We start from the raw sequence: 18800 nt of genomic DNA, 5'->3' as shown, positions 1-18800 counted from the left end.
GAATGAGCCGTTACTATAGAAACCATGGCGTGCGAGACGGAGCGCATGAATAGAGTATGGACCTGTGACTTCTGTGCAGGTGTGTGTGCTCTCAGGTAAACCTCAGCGCCGCTGAACTGTGGATTGTGATTGACAGGAGGTGGTGCACACGGACATCTCCGGCTTTTCATCTTCCTGAGGAGTGTGATGACTGACATCCTGCTGTCTGACACACACCGGTCCTCATCCTACACAGCGCAGTGTGCAGTCCAAGCCCAAACACATCCTCACAGGATTAATCTCTGTGCTCTCGTCCAGATCGATGTTTCACAGCTGTCTCGTCTCGGATTCCCTCACAAACCTCATAGTCATGAAACTTCTGTCTCTGTGCAGCAACAGCAGACGTTTTTTACGCTCAATTATTCCCCAGTCAGCTGTTAGGAAAAGCTCAGGCATAAACTTTCAGAGATGGTTTGTAGTCATCGTTGTCGTTGTCCGTGTGCCTCGTATTTATCCAGATTACAGCTAACCATCGCTCAAAAACGAGACGCCGACGAAAGCCGATTATGGTCGGATGATAGAATCAGGAGGACATTATGCTAAAGGAAGCGATCTGTCTTCGAGCACTTATCCCCCCGCAATATATAGCCTTAAGTCATGAGCTGGCAGGGAATAAGGAGAATTTATTGTTGAGGAAGATTATAGTATTATTGGTGCTCTGGTGGCTTCGATTTAATGCAGCTGAGGGACGAGTCGCCGTCGTGTTTTCAGGTCGGATTATCATTACATCCGATTTGCAAGGCCTCGAGATGTTGCGTCACGGCCGAGATTTGCATTAATCCTCATCCTCAGCAGCACAGATGGACAATTTTCATTGTTTGTCTTGTATTTATCTTCATTTCCCCCTTGTGCTTCTGCTTCATTCCCTGCACACGAAGCGAAGCAGGTGGTGTGTGAGGTGACAGGAAGTCACACCTGGTTATAAACGCCATTCCAGATCCAGAACAAACATACTAAATGTTAACGCGTGAAAAAGGGAGTGGCCTAATCATTTTTTTTTCCAGACACGTATTCATATCCTGCATGCAGATGTTTTTCATTGCTGTGTTCTGATTGGTCAGAAGGTGTGGCTTGTGCAGGTTTACTCTACGTCAGCGCTCTCGTTTCTATAGTAACGGCTCATTCACAGCGACATCTTCGACAACTAATAATAACCAGGTTGTTGAAAGTGTAGTCGTTGCTATGGTGATGTTTCTGTAAGGAGACGTCTGGAGCGTTGATGGGCGGAGTCTCCAGGGGCCGCACTCTGTGACCCTCAGAGCTGAAGCTGTAACTGCGGGTTGAGCAGAGGAGGCCTGGTTTCTGTGGTATAAATGTGAGAAGAGAGTAGAGAGTGTGGGGAGGAGCAGAACGTCTGGAGCTGCGAGAACAGGAACGGATTTGTTTCATGGATGTTCAGCAACATGAACCGTAGCTATAAAGGGATAAAAAGTACGTCATATTACTGTCGGGGCGATTACTTTCACCCCAGTGTTTATGGTATCAAATCATATTTCCATGTTTCCTTCCTCTCTCTCTCTCTCTCTCTCTCAATCTCTCTATTTTTGTCTCCCACAGTGGTGAATGTCCCAAAAATACACTTTCTTTCTTTCTTTCTTTCTTTCTTTCTTTCTTTCTTTCTTTCTTTCTTTCTTTCTTTCTTTCTTTCTTTCTTTCTTTCACTATGTTCTTTCTTTCTTTCACACCAGATCTTTCTTTCTTTCTCTCACTACATCTTTCTTTCTTTCACTACATATTTATTTATTTATTTCTCTCACTACATGTTCTTTCTTTCACACCACATCTTTCTTTCTTTCTTTCTTTCTTTCTTTCTTTCTTTCTTTCTTTCTTTCTTTCTTTCACTACACATTCTTTCTTTCACATCACATCTTTCTTTCTTTCTCATCACATTCTCTTTCTTTCTTTCTTTCTTTCTCTCACTACGTGTTCTTTCTTTCACACCACATCTTTCTTTCTTTCTTTCTTTCTTTCTTTCTTTCTTTCTCTCACTACATGTTCTTTCTTTCACACCACATCTTTCTTTCTTTCTTTCTTTCTTTCTTTCTTTCTTTCACTACACATTCTTTCTTTCACATCACATCTTTCTTTCTTTCTTTCTTTCTTTCTTTCTTTCTTTCTCATCACATTCTCTTTCTTTCTTTCTCTCACTACGTGTTCTTCCTTTCACACCACATCTTTCTTTCTTTCTTTCTTTCTTTCTTTCTCTCACTACATGTTCTTTCTTTCACACCACATCTTTCTTTCTTTCTTTCTTTCTTTCTTTCTTTCTTTCTTTCTTTCTTTCACTACACTTTCTTTCACTACACTTTCTTTCACAACACATCTTTCTTTCTTTCTTTCTTTCTTTCTTTCACACCACATCTTTTTTCCTTTCTTTCTTTTTGTTTGTTTCTTTCTCATCACATTTTCTTTCTTTCTTTCTTTCTTTCTTTCTTTCTTTCTTTCTTTCTTTCTTTCACTACACATTCTTTCTTTCACACCACATCTTTCTTTCTTTCTTTCTTTCTTTCTTTCTTTCTTTCTTTCTTTCTTTCTTTCTCATCACATTCTCTTTCTTTCTCTCACTACGTGTTCTTTCTTTCTTTCTTTCTTTCTTTCTTTCTTTCTTTCTTTCTTTCTTTCTTTCTTTCCTTCCTTCCTTCCTTCCTTTCTTTCTTTCTTTCTTTCTTTCTTTCTTTGAGAAAGAAACAATCGACAAACCAGAAACTGAAAGCATGTGGAGAAATAATGACTGTAACACAGGAATATTCTCTCTTGCTTTCTGACATTGTAATTCCTCGTGCTGTAATATTTAGTGTAACATTCTCTCTCTCTCTCTCTCTCTCTCTCTCTCTCTCTCTCTCTCTCTGTGTGTGTGTGTGTTTAGATGTCCAGAAGCTCCTCGTCCCCCGTCAGTGAGACAGTGTGTGCTGCCCTGTAAGAAGGACTGTGCAGTAACAGCCTTCAGTGACTGGACACTGTGCCCTTCAGCCTGTGGAGCAGGTACACGCTGAAGAGCTCCAACCCCACTGAGTGCACATCACACTGCTCTATCACTTTACTTCTGTAACTCCAACACTGCTCTGCTCTCTTCAGGACCCAGTGACCCCAAGTACAACCAGTCCCGTTTCCGTGTGATCGTCCAGAAGCCGGCAAACGGAGGCGTGGACTGTCCTGAGGTGCTGTCTGAGGAGAGAGAGTGTGAGGTTCCTCGTCCAGCCCCTGTGTGTCCCGGGTACAGGTACAGTGACAGGGTGGATGTACACATTCTATCCGCTCTCTCACAACACATGATGCAAACGTGTGCAACGGTGAGCTTGGAGGAAGGGAACTAACCACAGCGTCAGCGGATACTCGGAGTCGGTGCAGAAACAGAACAGATTGACTGTATTTCTGCTGAAGTTGATGATTTTCCAGTTACAGCACATCTCGAAGTGTTTTATTCCTCTTATACTGCACTGATTTCCCAATGAGATCATTTTATTATTTATTAAAGAATAACGGGTTTTTTTAGTCCATTTATAGTTTTATACACACAGTTGTGGAGCATCCATAAAACAGGCTAGAAAATGAATCAACACCTTTTCTCTATTCTGACCAATCAGAACAGAGAACTCAGCAGCACTGGGATAGAAACAGTAGCTCATGCAGGTGTTAGATTTAACATTAATGTTTATTTCATATAAAATGTGTTAATTAAATATAAAGCATCGCTAGTGTGTGTTACTTGTTTGCAGGTGGAAAATGCACAAGTGGCGCCGGTGTCAGCTCGTCCCATGGAGCATTCGGCAGGACACCAGAGGTGCTCAGGAGGGATGCGGGACGGGGCTACAGACCAGAGGTACATTTCAGATGCTCTTATCCAGAGTGACGTACCGTACAACACACCCAGAGCAGCCTGGGGAACGGGTGGAGGTTCAGTGCCTTGCTCAAGGGCACTTCAGCCATTCCTGCCGGTTCAGGGAATCAAACCAGTAACCTTCTGGCCCCAAAGCTGCTTCTCTAACCATTAGGCCATGGCTTCCCCGTATAAAGAATGAAGTCAGATTTTAAAATAATGTCACTATCAGAAGTGTTTCTCACGACCGTCCTTGTATTTATCCTCACACAGCGTCCTGCTGCTACTGAACCCTTTCATCTGCATCCCTGTCTCAGCGTCACCGTGTGTCTCTCTGTAATCCACTCGATTGTTGAGTCTCTCTGCTGCAGCACGTGTGTGTGTGTGTGCGCGTGTGTGTTTGTGATCCTGCAGCGGTCTCATGTCGGCACCTGGACGGTTCTGTAGCAGACGTAGCCCAGTGTCTGAAGTTTACGAGCTCCATGCCAGCTGTAAGCCAGCTGTGCCAGCTGCCATGCCGAGACGACTGCCAGCTCACCAACTGGTCCAAATTCTCCCCGTGTACTGCCGACTGCGTGGGCGTGCGCACGAGGAAAAGGAGCTTAGTGGGTAAGTGCTGTGTTCTCACTCATATACGGCCATTAAAACAGATCTTTAGTTCGACATATAGTGACTTGGAGTCCACTGAGCTAATGATGTGACTTTAATAGTGACGAGTTGCACCAGAATTAATTCAGGAGTTTCACAAGTATAAGTCTCATCTCATCTCATTGTCTGTAGCCGCTTTATCCTGTTCTACAGGGTCGCAGGCAAGCTGGAGCCTATCCCAGCTGACTACGGGCGAAAGGCGGGGTACACCCTGGACAAGTCGCCAGGTCATCACAGGGCTGACACATAGACACAGACAACCATTCACACTCACATTCACACCTACGCTCAATTTAGAGTCACCAGTTAACCTAACCTGCATGTCTTTGGACTGTGGGGGAAACCGGAGCACCCGGAGGAAACCCACGCGGACACGGGGAGAACATGCAAACTCCACACAGAAAGGCCCTCGCCGGCCCCGGGGCTCGAACCCGGACCTTCTTGCTGTGAGGCGACAGCGCTAACCACTACACCACCGTGCCACCCCACAAGTATAAGTGTGAATATTTATTTATTTCTCACCACTCTTTCTTACCACATTTTCTTTCTTTCTTTCTTTCTTTCTTTCTTTCTTTCTTTCTTTCTTTCTTTCACCACATTTTCTTTCTTTTTCACTACATTTTCTTTCTTTCTTTCTTTCTTTCTTTCTTTCTTTCTTTCTTTCTTTCTTTCTCACCACATTTTCTTTCTTTCTTTTTCACTACATTTTCTTTCTTTCTTTCTTTCTTTCTTTCTTTCTTTCTTTCTTTCTCACCACATTTTCTTTCTTTCTTTCTTTCTTTCTTTCTTTCTTTCTTTCTTTCTTTCTTTCTTTCTTTCTTTCTTACTATATTTTCTTTCTTTCTTTCTTTCTTTCTTTCTTTCTTTCTTAAAATATTTTAATTATATTTTAATGTTTTATAGTATTACAGTAAGCCATAATAAATGAAACAAAGTCAGTATTTTGTGAGAGACGACCCTTTGTTAAAAAAATAGTCTCAGTTCTTTCTTTCTTTCTTTCTTTCTTTCTTTCTTTCTTTCTTTCTTTCTTTCTTTCTCACCACAAAAAAAAATAGTAGTCTGAGGTCCAGTGAGTGCAGTTTTATGCGGAAATGAGCTGTAGGTTTTACTGAGCGTCTTCCAGAACCAGCCACAGTTCTTCTGGACACTTTGACTGTCACACTCACTTCTTCATTTTGCACCAAACATTTTCCAGCAGCCTTCATTATGTTTTCTTTTTTCATCTGAAAAGTGCTCTCCAGGGCTTTGAACCAGAATTTTTTTCCTATTGGTTCGTTCTGAACAGAAACGGAATTTTAACGTTTCCGGTTTTGGGTTCCACCATTAAATAGACGTTCCCGAACTGGTTAGAACAAAAAAAAATTTGTTCCCGGAACGGTTAATTACGTTCCCTGTCAGCTGTTTAACAAATGGCTATAAAATTATGTCTCTGTCTCATCCAGCTTAAGCCAAATGTAGGCTAATTCTATTACAACCTTCATTAAATAAGACAAGAAATAATTCAAAACAATTATTATTTCAAATGTTGGCGATTTGGATTCTCAGTATGTCTTCCCATCTACACAAACAGAAAAAGTGCCAAAAATGAAAGATAATTCGTTTAGTGTGTTACCAAAGGCTAGTCAGGCCCTATGCATTGATAGGCTAACAGAGGTTAACGTCATTTAATGTTCGTGAGCCTCTCATTAACGTGGACAAATATATTGATATCGTGTTTGAAATTGATGTTTTTGAATAACGATAGACTGCAATATTTACCTCTTATTTAAGATGTGGAGACGTGATAGTAGTCCACCCTCCCGCTCTCTCCATTCAGTCAGCGAACGTCACACAGGAAGTGAACCCCAGCGGGTCATAGAAACCTGCGCAGGAGAAGAATGACTTTTTTATTTGTAGGCTACGGAAACTTTGAGGAACGAAATAAAAACCGGTATTAACTGGTTACCATTATTTTTAATAAGCGTTTCTGTTCCGGGGCATAAAAAATAATAAAGTTTCTGTTTTCGTTTCTGTTCCATGTGAAATAGAAAAAGTTCCCGGTTTTTGTTTTCGTTCCTTGAACCGGTTCAAAGCCCTGGTGCTCTCTTATGGAATACGCTGCTCAGATACAAACTTTTTTTTATTTTTATTTTTCTGTAACATTTAATTTTGTGCTGAAAAAAACCCCCAAACATTTGGAACTCTAAAATGTTTTTTGTAATGTTTTGACTCGATAATGTAGAAGTCATAAAATAGAAATCTATGACAAAGTTTGTATGAAAAAAAATATATAGGATGCCTAAGACTTTTGCACAGGACTGTATAACTCAAATTAAGTGCATTTCAGTGCCAGGTTGTACCACTGCAAAATGTGGAGGGGCAAATACTTATGTAATGCACTAACTAACCGAACAAATAAATAAATAAATAAATAAATAAATAAAATATTTACGGCTCTTAAGTAAGACCCTGAATGATTTGCGTTCAACGTTAAATATATTTCTGATGTTTCATCTTTCTCTCTTTTTGATTCCATTTTTTCTGAGGTTTAATGAAATAAAATGACCTGCAGTGTCTCTGTCCATTGTCTTCCAGGAAAGAGCAAAAAGAAAGACAAGTGCAAGAACAGTCAGGTGTACCCTCTGAGCGAGACGCAGTACTGCCCCTGTAATAAGTACAACGCCCAGCCGGTGGGTAACTGGTCTGACTGCATCCTACCTGAGGGCTCCGTGGCCGCTCCGGGGACTCGAGTGCAGGGGGACAGCCGGGAGTGTGGACAGGGCTACCGCTACCAGGCCATGGTGTGCTACGACCAGGACAACAGGCTGGTGGAGACGTCACGCTGCAACAGTCACGGTGAGATCATCCTCAAGTCAGATTCGCATCCGACACCTGTTGTGTTCACGTGCTCTCAAATCAAAACATACGAATATTCCTTTTCTTTATGAATCAGGCTTCACTCAGCACTGCGCTGCTTGGACCCCTAAATGAGGCCCACTTTTTATATACTCCATTAATAATTTATTTATATTAAAATGCGTACAATTATAGTTTTCAATGTTCATATCCTACAGCACAGAACTCTTATCAAACTGGATACAAACTAACTTATTTGTAAATCTTATCATACAAAAAATAAGACATCCACGGAAATCCAAATGGCTCTGAAAACCTTCACTGTCCACGTTTGTATAAATTTGCAGATTAATAGATTCTCTTCTCCTTTGTGAACCTCAAATGATCGACTTTGAATTGTATAATGAGTTACTGTGATAAGTTTTTGTGATGAGTTTTTTTTCTGATGAGTAACTGTGATTAGTTTTTATGAGTTGCTGTGATGAGTTACTGTGATGAGTTGCTATAAAGAGATTCTGTTGTAAATAGTTTTTGTGATGAGTTAATATGATGAGTTACTGCGGTCAGCTGATGTAACTGGTTGATGTGATTAGCGATGTGATTAGTTTTTGTGATGAGTTACTGTAACGAGTTACTGTCATTCATTACTGTGATGTGCCACTGTAATTAATTACTGTGGTGAGTTTTAGTGATGAGTAATGGTGATGAGTTACTGTGGTTCGTTTGTATGAGTTACTGTGATGAGTTATTGTGAGGACTTGCTGTGATGAATTATTGTGATGGGTTTTAGTGATTTTTGTGATTAGTTGATGTGATTAGTTACTATGATGAGTTGCTGTGATCAGCTGCTGTAATAAGTTACTATGATTAGTTACTGTGAATATTTGCTGTGATCAGTTTTTGTGATTAGTTACTTTAAATGATTTATGTGATGAGTTACTGTAATGGATTACTGTAATGATTTGATGTGATGAGTTTTTTATTAGTTTTTGTGATGAATTGATGTGATGAGTTACTATGATTAGTTGCTGTGATCAGCTGCTGTAATGAGTTACTATGATTAGTTACTGTGATGAGCTACTGTAAGTAATTACTGTGATGAGTTACTGTGATGTGTTACTGTGATGAGCTACTGTAATTAGTTAATGTAATTTGTTTTTTTGATGAGTTACTGTAATGAGCTCCTGTAATTAATTACTGCAATGACTTACTGTGATGAGCTACTGTAATTAATTACTGTGATGACTTATTTTAATATGTTACTCTAATGATTGGATATGATGAGTTTTTGTGATGAGTTATTATGATGAGTTGCTGTGATCAGCTGCTGTAATGATTTACTGTGATTAGTTACTGTGATGATTCACTGTGATTTTTGTGATGAGTTGCTGTAATTCATTTCTGTGATTAGTTACTGCTGTGTGTTACTGTGATGAGCAACTGCAATGAGTTTCTGTGATGTATTACTGTGATTGTTACTGTAATGGGTTACTGTGATGAGTTGTCTTAATGAGTTACTGTAGTGAGTTACTGTGATGTGTTGCTGTAATGCATTACTGTGATGAGTTACTGTAATCATTTACTGTGATTAATTAGTGTGATTAGTTAATGTGGTGAGTCACATTGATGAGTTGCTGTGATATGTTGTTGTAATGCATTACTGTGATGAGTTACTGTAATTAGTCACTGCGATGAGTTACTGTAACAAGCCTCTGTGATGAGTTAACATAATTAGTTACTGTGATGAGTTACTGTAACGAGCCTCTGTGATGAGTTACCATAATTAGTTACTATGCTGAGTTATTGTAATTCGTTACTGTGATGAGTCACTTCGATGAATTGCTGTGATGAGTTGCTGTCTCATCTCATCTCATTATCTCTAGCCGCTTTATCCTGTTCTACAGGGTCGCAGGCAAGTGATGAGTTGCTGTGATTTTATAAAAGCATTACGCTGTCAAGATTAAATCATGTAACTCAGTTACACACACCAGTGTAGCGACGGCACCTTTTGGTAAAACTAGTAATTTTATGTCATTTAAATTAATCCATAAATTCAGCAGTTAAAATAAATAAGGCTAGCCGGTCAGTGAGGACAAAATTAATGGCACCCTGTAAAAACAGGATGCATTATTGTAGCTGTCTGTGCTGCTGAGGCACTGGCATGGCTGAGCTGCATTACTGGAAGATTGCTGGAGCGCACACTGCATTTGAGGCACTCGTTCACTATTTAGTCACCTTTTTTTTTCCTTTTCAGGTCTTTTATGGAATTTTGTGGGTGTGGCTAAATGTACAATTGTCATAGATTTGATGAAATAAAAAATTACTCACAACTCTAGTACTTTACTAAACAATTCAAAGTAATAAAATGTCCGTGCTCTGTTTTAATTTAAAAAGTAATAAAAAGAGTTACGTTTGGTTTAATACAGTCGAATACAGAATTATTGGCACCCTTTGGGTAAAAACAGGTAAAAAATTATACTATGAAATAAATAAATATTCCGTTACACAGGTGGAAAAACTGCTTTACATTTCCTCTAACAAAAAACTATTTTGTAATTCCTTGTATTTTTTCAGTACTATTTTCTATACAAAATACATGTCAAAGTTATTTTCACCCCTTATGTAACATGTAGTAATTGCAAAATAAATACAAACAATCCATATAATTATAACTATAAGACCTTACTAAAATTTATAGACTTTTTTTAGTATTAACTGTGGAAAAATTAATTGTGTAACCACAATTTTGCATATAAATTGCATTCCAAAACAGTGCATTAAATTAAAACCCATAACAATCTCCTTATGTTTAAGATCAAAGCATCAATCATTGCATATGTTATATTACTTTATATATTTGTTTTAATGAAGGGTGCCAATATTTCTGAGGCATTACTGTAGCTGTATAAACACATCCAGGTTGAAATATTTTAATATAAATATTGGTTAATGAGGCATGTGATCAACTGTGTCATGAGTCCATGAAGTTTAGCTTCAGTCGGAAACTTCACCACCGAGTAAAAGAAGAAAAACGAAAAAACCAACAACATAAAAAAACAAAAAACATTTTTAGTAGCTTTGTTCCCTGATATTTTTATAAGCACATGCAGCTTATGAAAAGGTATTGCATTAACAAATGTTTTGGAACGTGAAATCATACTTTATTTTTATTTAATTTCTATATATCACATTCATCACTTATTCTGTTTCTTTTTTTCTTTTTCTTTCATTTAACACCCTCAGAGAGCAGCGCTGTCTGCCCTCTTCCACATACATGAGTCTCACAGACACCTACGATTGGCTAGTGATTGACAGTTGCTTTGTTTCTAAAGTTCTTTCTCTCATCCTGGTCCATCCAGAACCCCATCCTTTTCCTAAAGCCTTGGTTTTCAGGTCGGGATCAGACACTAAGGGTGTATTCAGACCAGGATAGTTCGATAGTTCACTTGCTTTGGTCCGAACCAAATGTTTTTTTTATTTTTTCATTTTGGTGCGGTTTGCTTTCACACTGTACATTTTAGTAAGCGGACCAAAATCTGTCAACAAAGCCGCGCGCCCTGAGGTCGTTCAGCTATTGGTCAGAGACGACACGCGCACAAAGCGTTAAGTTCAAAAGTAGTCATGGAGGCTTTCCGTGCTGTTATTCTTTTTAATGTCATCAAAGCTATACTGTATGTTTTTTCCAGTTTTTACTGTTTTCACAATTGTGCGATTACTATGCTGTTGTACAAGTAATTTATCAATGACGACGACAAAGGGCAAGGCGGCTACGGAGGATAGCGCTGATGAGCGCACATCATGTTGTGACAGTTCTGGCTCTTCACGCAAGACGGAGGAGGTATGTGTCGGGATATTCACCTTATCCATCGTAATAGATGAATTTCTTTTTTGCGTCGCTAGTACTGCCACTTTTTGAAAGAATGTCCCTGATTTTAATGTAGGTCTGACGGAGTTTCTTCACTTTTAGCCGACATTGTTCTGGGGAGCGCGTGAACCCCTTCTCCTTCATTTTCTCACTGAATACAGCAAACACGTCGGCATTTTTGTGTGTTCTCTCCAAAAGCTCAGATATGTGGACATCTGCCCATATATCCACAAGGGTACACGTGTCTTCCTCGGCCCACGTTTGCCCCCTACTCATTTTTTGTACTCTGTAGTCTAGCCTACCACTGGTCTGAATGACTGAACGACTGTTGTAAGGTTCCCTTGACAACCGAAACAGTGTTTGCACTTTGCAGTGGAGTGTCAAGACTCTGTTTCCCATAATGCTCGACAAACGATGGAAGCTCCCGAGGTACAAAAAAGCAAAACTGTCGGATTAGGTCCGGTCTGCTTTCACACCTCCAAAAGGTCCGCACCAGGGTTCCTTTGGTCCGGACCGAGTCCAGCCTTGCAGCTCGGTCTCGGTCCGCTTGTTTGGTCCGGACCAGAGTTCGGTGGTTTGTATTCAGACCAACCCAAAAGGTCCGGACCAAGGGAAATTTGGTTCGTTTGGTCGTTTGGTCCGGACCAAACAACGTAGGTGTGAATACGCCCTAAGGGTCTGTTGGAGTCTGTCTGACTCAGTGTGACCTCTGACCTCTGTTAAGTCCTCTTTTATTTGAAGCTTAGTGCACTCTGCAGGGTTCAGGCCAAACCAGAAGCCTTCAGAGACCCTCACACACTGCAGATGAACATTATACAACTGACCTCAGTGTGTGTGTGTGTGTGTGTGTGTGTGTGTGTGTGCGTGTGTGTGTCCCCGAATCCAGCTGCCAAGAGCCATTATCATTTCATCATGTATCAAAAGTTAATCCAAATTTTTACTCGCACTAATCCATTATTTAAATGCGAAAGTCCTGCGCGAAGCTTTTCTGTTCAGCAGAAACCCTGTCGGACGGAGTGTGTATTAAAGACACTCAGATCCGGATGAGAATTGATATTTAGTTAAAACTCAAAGTGGCATGTTTTTACTCGGCTTTTCTCTTATTGCATTTACTCTCTCTCTCTCTGTGGTTAATTGAATACGCCGTCAGTTTGTGCTGTGCAATTTTCCACCATTTATTGCTGAGGGAATTGAAGTTTGCTGGTTTTTTTCCGTCTTTCTCAGTGCTGAAACAGGCCGCGTTAATTAGATTCCTGTCACACCTCTATCCTGCACATGGGGGCAAACACATACAGAGTCAAACTGTGCGTGTGTGAGAGAGAGAGAGAGAGAGGCTGTCACAGCAGGTTTGGAACACAGTAATCTCTCCGTCTTTTTCTCTCAGCATCTCTGTCTGTCTCTCTTTATTTCTCTCCCTCTTTGTGTCTCTCTGTTTCTGTCTGTCTGTCTGTCTCTCTGTCTGACTCTCTCTGTCTCTCTTTGTCTCTCTCCCTTTCTCTTTCTTTGTCTCTCTGTTTCTGTCTCTGTCTGTCTGTCTCTCAGTCTGTCTCCCAGTATCTCTGTCTCTCTTTCTTTCTCTCTGTCTCTCTTTCTGTCTCTCTCCCTTTCTCCTTCTTTATGTCTCTCTGTTTCTGTCTGTCTGTCTCTCTGTCTGACTCTCTCTGTCTCTCTCCCTTTCTCTTTCTTTGTCTCTCTGTTTCTGTCTCTGTCTGTCTGTCTCTCAGTCTGTCTCCCAGTATCTCTGTCTGTCTCTTTCTTTCTCTCTGTCTCTCTTTCTGTCTCTCTCCCTTTCTCCTTCTTTATGTCTCTCTGTTTCTGTCTGTCTGTCTGTCTGACTCCTAGTATCTCTGTTTGTCTGTCTTTCTTTCTGTCTGTCCCTTTCTCTCTGTTTCTGTCTGTCTGTTTCCCAGTATCTCTGTCTGTCTGTCTCTCTTTCTGTCTGTCTTTCTTTCTATCGCTCTGTTTGTCTATCTTTCAGTATCTCTGTCTGTCTCTTAGTATCTCTGTCTGTCTGTCTGTTTTTCTCCCTCTTTGTGTGTCTGTTTCTGTCTGTCTATCTTTCAGTATCTCTGTCTGTCTGTCTTTCTTTCTGTCTCTTTCCCTTTCTGCTTCTTTGTCTCTGTTTGTCTATCTGTCTTCCAGTATCTGTCTTACTGTCTGTCCCTTTCTCCCTTTTTGTTTCTGTCTGTCTGTTTCCCAGTATCTCTTTCTTTCTGTATCTGTCTGTCTCTCTGTTTGTCTGTCTCTTTCAGTATCTCTGTCTGTCTGTCTGTCTGGCTCTCTTTCTGCCTCTCTCTCCTTTTTATGTCTCTCTATTTCTGTCTGTCTATCTTTCAGTATCTGTCTGTCTCTCTCTTTCTGCCTCTCTCCCTTTCTCCTTTTATGTCTCTCTATTTCTGCCTTTCTTTCCCTCTCTCTCTCTTTCCGTTCTGTTTTTCTCTTTCTGCTTCTTTCAGTGTTTGCCTCTTTCTGTCTGTCTCTCTTTCTCCCTCTTTGTGTCTCATTGTTTCTGTCTGTCATCCTGTCTCTTTCTGGCTCCCTTTCTCATTTGCATCTCTATTTCTGTTTGTCTCTCTTTCTCTCTATCTTTCTGACTCTTTCTCTGTCTCTTTCTTTTTGTTCCTCTCTGTCTTTGTCTCGCTCGTTCTGTCTCTTTCACTGTCTCCCTTTCTTGCTGTACGGTATATATATCTCTGTTTATCTCTTTCCCTCCTTTTTTTCGCTCCTCTTTCTAAACTGTAACCATGACAACGCTCTGACCAGTCCTAGTTAGTATCAGCTAACTAACCAGTCTAACTAACTCGCTCTTGAGATGAGATTTATTACTGACTGTAATGTCGATGAAATGACGATTGTCTCATTGTGTCCCAGCGAATGTTCCAAACAGAGACGTGCTTTTAATTACACTGAAATTACTATTTTCATTTTTTGTCAGTCTCCTCACATTCACCCTGTTCCTTCAGCTCTGTCGCTCATGCTGTCTCTGTGTCTGTCTCACTCTCATTCCTGTCTCACTGCACTGTGCTCTCGTCTTCAGTCTTCACCTCTCAGTGTCTCCGTGCGTTAGCGATGATAGTTTTATATATTAATACTGTGTGCTGTCTGACACACTGCCTGAGGCGTTCCCATCTTTTATCTCCTTTCCTGCCAACATCATTAATCCATCAACTGACACCATCTTACCTCCTGATTGTCTAATCTCTTGATCTTCTCGTCCCCTGACCATCTCGATTCCTGATCATCTCAGCTTCTCATCATCTCACCTCCTGCTCATCTCATCTTCTGTGCCAAGCATGCTAATATTAGTGTGTGAAATGTTTCCGAGCTGAAGAAACACTGACCCTGATTCATGTGAAAAGTGTTTGAGGACGTGTTTGATGTTTGCGAACCCGAGCTTCTCCAGCATGCACTCTATAATCGTATGCTTGTGTGTGGTTCCTTCTGGTCCGAGTGAGAGTGAGGATTCGGCTCTGACAGGAGACGATATCTACGAGGCTGACAGAATGAGGTCACCATGAGGTCATCGTCTGACAGAAAGTACAGCATGGTGCAGTGGAGATGTTTGTAAAGAGCAAGGAGCTGGGAGCTGCTCCTCGTTCTGTGCGTGCCTGCAGGCGGATGGAGCGGTGCGTCGTGAGGAGGAAGTCACAGCTCTCAGTGTCGGTCCAGATGCAAAACACTGAATGATGTCACACACATACAACTCAAAATCAGAAAGAGTTGGGACGGTATAGAAAATGGAAGTAAAAAAAAAAAAGCAGTGATTTCTAAACTGAGCTTGACTTGGATTTCATTTGTTAACACGATATTACAGGCGTTTAGCAGAAGCTCTTATCCAGCGTGAGGTACAACACACTCAGAGCGGGGGGTGTCAGGCTCCAGGGCACTTCAGCTATTCCTGCTGGTCCAGGGACTCAAACCAGCAACCTTTCGGTCTCAAAGCTGCTTCTCTAACCCTTAGGCCATGGCTTCCCTGTACGCAGATCTCCATCTCCATCCATTCCTGTGTTTCAGTCCTGCAGCACTTTCCAAAATCAGTAGGGATGGGAGTGATTTCGGGTGAGGGATGAGCTCAAATAATTCAGTGATGATGTGATTTGAAACAAGTGGCAACAGGTGACTAATGATTTAGTACAAAATCAGTATCCAGGAAAAACCTCGTCACTGAGGAGCAAGGATTTCTTTCTTTCTTTCTAATGATACTTTTATATAAGTGTTTTTTCCTCTAGTTTCTTTTTCCTTTTTCTTTCACTTCTTATTTTAATTTTCTTTCCTTTTGCTTTATTTTCTCTTATTTATACTCATATTCATTCTCTTTCTTTCTTTTTGTATTATATAAAATATTATTTTTCTCTCTGGTTTCTTTTTCTTTCACTTATTTTATTTTTCTTTTTTTACTCATATGTTCTTTCTTTCTTATTATACTTATATAATTTTTCTCTAGTTTCTTTTTTCCTTTTTCTTTCACTTCTTATTTTAATTTTCTTTCCTTTTGCTTTTTCTCTTTTTTACTCATGTTCTTGTTTTTTTTCTTTCTTTCCTTCTTTCGAAAAATGTATTTCTTTCTTTTGCCCTTTATTTTAATTTTCTTTCCTTTTTCTTTATTGTTCTCTCTTTTACTTTTGTTCTTTCTTTCTTGCTTATTATACTTATACTTAAAAAGTATTTATTTTCTCTCTAATTTTCTTTTTCTTTCACTTCTTATTTTGATTTTCTTTCCTTTTTCTTTATTTTCTCTTTTTTACTCATATGTTCTTGTCTTCTCTTTCTTTTTAAATATTTATTTCATCCTTTTGCCCTTTCTTATTTGAATTTCTTTCCTTCTTCTTTCTTGTTTTCTTTTCCTCATATGTTCTCTTATTACACCTACATAAAAATATTTATTTTCTCTAGTTTTCTTTTTACTTTAAATTTCTTTCCTTTTTCTTTCTTGTTCTCTTTTTACTCACATTTTCTCTAAACTAGAGAAAATAAATATTTCATTTCTTATTTTGATTCATTTTTCTTTATGTATGTTCGTCTTCTTTCTTTCGAAATATCTCTCTTTTGCCCTTTCTTATTTAAATTTCTTTCCTTTTTCTTTCTTGTTCTCTTTTTTACTCACATGTTCTTTCTATACTTGTATCTAAGAAAGTATTTATTGCCTGTCTAGTTTTCTCTTCTTACTTTAATTTTCTTTCCTTATTCATCATTCTTTCTTCTACTCATATTTTATTCATGTTCTTGTTTCTTTCTTTTTCGATTTCTTTCTTGTTTTCAATCCTAAATTGCGCAGTACCTTCGAGATCTTGTCCTCATATCATTTGAAACTCCTTCTCCGCTCCTCCCTCACTCCCAGCTGTTTATCAGCTGTGTGTTTTCCTCAGGAAGTGGAGTGTGTCCAGTTCCCCGCTCTCCTGCTCCCCAGGCTGCTCTGAACACAGTCACAGTCTTTGTCTGCTTTTTGCTTAAATTCTGTCTGCGCTCACAAACTCAGACGTCTGAACACAGGAGAGACGGTGTGTGGGTGTGTGTGTCCTGGTCATGAGTGTGTTCCTGTGTTTACACCAATCCCACACACCTCATTAACAACATGTACACTGTGTGTGTGTGTGTGTGTGTGTGTGTGTGTGTGTGTGTGTGTGTGTGTGTGTGTTAGCCAGTAGAGTTTTTCGAAGTTAAACATTAACAACTGTAAATATAAATGGATAAAACATAAGACATGTTGTTAAATAAATAAAAGATCATAGTGTTTGCAGATTGCTTTGGTACGAGAAGCATAAAACACTTCACCTTGTGCTGTTATTGGAAAATAATAACATTGTGATGACAACAGCGATGCAGCTTCATCACACCATCCTATCATTGATTATTTTCCGAAAACAGCATGACAGAGTGCTTTATTTCTTACATATCATTTGTTCAGCATAGTGCTGTATACAGAAAGGTCCAACGGTCTGAGTCTAATCAACTCAGTGGAGCTCAGACAATCCCAAGGTCAGTCATCCTGCCACATCCAAATCCCGTCCTGACGCTGATATTCAGTCCTGGGCTGGAAATAAAACTTTCCTGAACCTCTCTGTTCATATTCAGGGTACATCGAGGAAGCATGCATCATCCCGTGCCCCTCAGACTGCAAGCTCAGCGAGTGGTCCAACTGGTCACGCTGCAGCAAATCCTGCGGCAGCGGGGTCAAAGTTCGCTCGAAATGGCTTCGGGAGAAACCGTACAATGGTGGGAGGCCCTGCCCCAAGCTTGACCATGTCAATCAGGTAATGCCGAGAATGTAGATGTGTGCAGTATGAATATGAAGAATCTAGCACAAGTTACAATTGCATTATATTGCATTACATTGCATGGCATTTAGCAGACGCTCTTATTCAGAGTGACATACAACGAGTGCAAAAATCAGGTACATGCAGTGCTGAATTTCTAGATGAGAAAGTTCTAGTGCCAACTGGACAAGTAAACAGCAATACCTCATGTAATATGCTGTTGAAATACCAATACTCAAACAGCCAAGGAAACAAACCAACCATATAAAGTATAACTACTGTAAATAGAACTTAAAACAGCTAATCCCAGGCTAGACCACACACAGCCTGGGTTGGTCTAGACCGAAACGCAGTTACACAGTGGGCAGGGAAGAAGGGGAGTGGTGCAGCCTGAATGAAGAGGTGAGTTTTCAGTCTATGCTTGAAGGTGGTCAGGGAGTCGGCAGTTCTGACCTCAATAGAAAGGTCATTCAACCAATGGGTAGTCAGGACAGACAGCAGTCTTGAGTGGGCTGGGCAGGAGCGGAGAGGAGGAGGTGACCAGTAGTAGCATAGCATAGGGATCTGGCTGGCATGTAGGGGCAGAACAGACTCTGGAGGTATGCCGACCCTAATCCCTTGAGAGCCTGGTAAGCTTGCACCAATGCCTTAAATTTGATGCAAGTTGTGATAGGTAGCCAGTGCAGTTCAGCAAGCAGAGTGGTGACATGGGAAGAATGAGGGAGGTTGTAGACCAGGCAAGCTTCAGTGTTCTGGATGAGCTATAGGGATCTGATGGCAGAAGCTGTAAGGCCAGCAAGGAGAGAGTTGCAGTAGTCCAAGCGGGAGAGGATCAGCTCTTGGACCAGGACCTGAGTAGAGTAGGTGGTAAGAAAAGGACGGATCCTTTGGATGTTGTAGAGGAGGAATCTACACATCCAGGTCACTGCAGCAGTGCAGCAGAGGAGAATTTGTCATCAAACATGACCCCTAGGTTCTTTGCGATGGGTCCCCATGGAAAGGACAATGTTGAGGGGTGGACAGGGTGGAGCAGGAATGTAGATTACCTCCATCTTGCCTGGGTTGAGCTTCAGGTAATGGCTGTCCATCCAGCTCTGTATGTCACGCAGGCAAGCAGAGATGTGAGCGGAGATCTGTGTGTCAGAAGGAGGAAAAGAGAGAAACAGTTGGGTGCAATCAGCATAGCAGTGGCAGGATAGACCATGAGCAGGGATAATTGGGCCAAGAGACTGGGTGTAGAGGGAGAAGAGAAGTGAACCAAGTACTGAACCTTGAGGGACACCAGTGGTAAGTGGTCATGGTGCTGATACAGTACCAGACCAGGTAACCTGGAAGGTGCGAC

The 18800-nt window shown here is 40.6% G+C and overlaps 1 protein-coding gene across 1 annotated transcript in view; it reads left to right on the top strand.

The window, feature by feature from the left end:
* The window catches only part of thsd7ab (thrombospondin, type I, domain containing 7Ab), a 388049-nt gene that overhangs the window by 277970 nt on the left and 91279 nt on the right, over positions 1–18800 (top strand). The window contains exons 10-15 of the mRNA XM_060900617.1: positions 2906–3021; positions 3115–3259; positions 3756–3859; positions 4271–4465; positions 7079–7339; positions 17277–17455. Of these exons, the coding sequence (XP_060756600.1) occupies positions 2906–3021; positions 3115–3259; positions 3756–3859; positions 4271–4465; positions 7079–7339; positions 17277–17455 (1000 nt within the window). The remainder of the gene's footprint in view (positions 1–2905; positions 3022–3114; positions 3260–3755; positions 3860–4270; positions 4466–7078; positions 7340–17276; positions 17456–18800) is intronic.

Source organism: Neoarius graeffei, chromosome 19 (genome assembly GCF_027579695.1).
Source record: "Neoarius graeffei isolate fNeoGra1 chromosome 19, fNeoGra1.pri, whole genome shotgun sequence".
Taxonomy (NCBI): Eukaryota; Metazoa; Chordata; class Actinopteri; order Siluriformes; family Ariidae; genus Neoarius; species Neoarius graeffei.
This window is presented reverse-complemented; position numbering and strand designations above follow the sequence as displayed.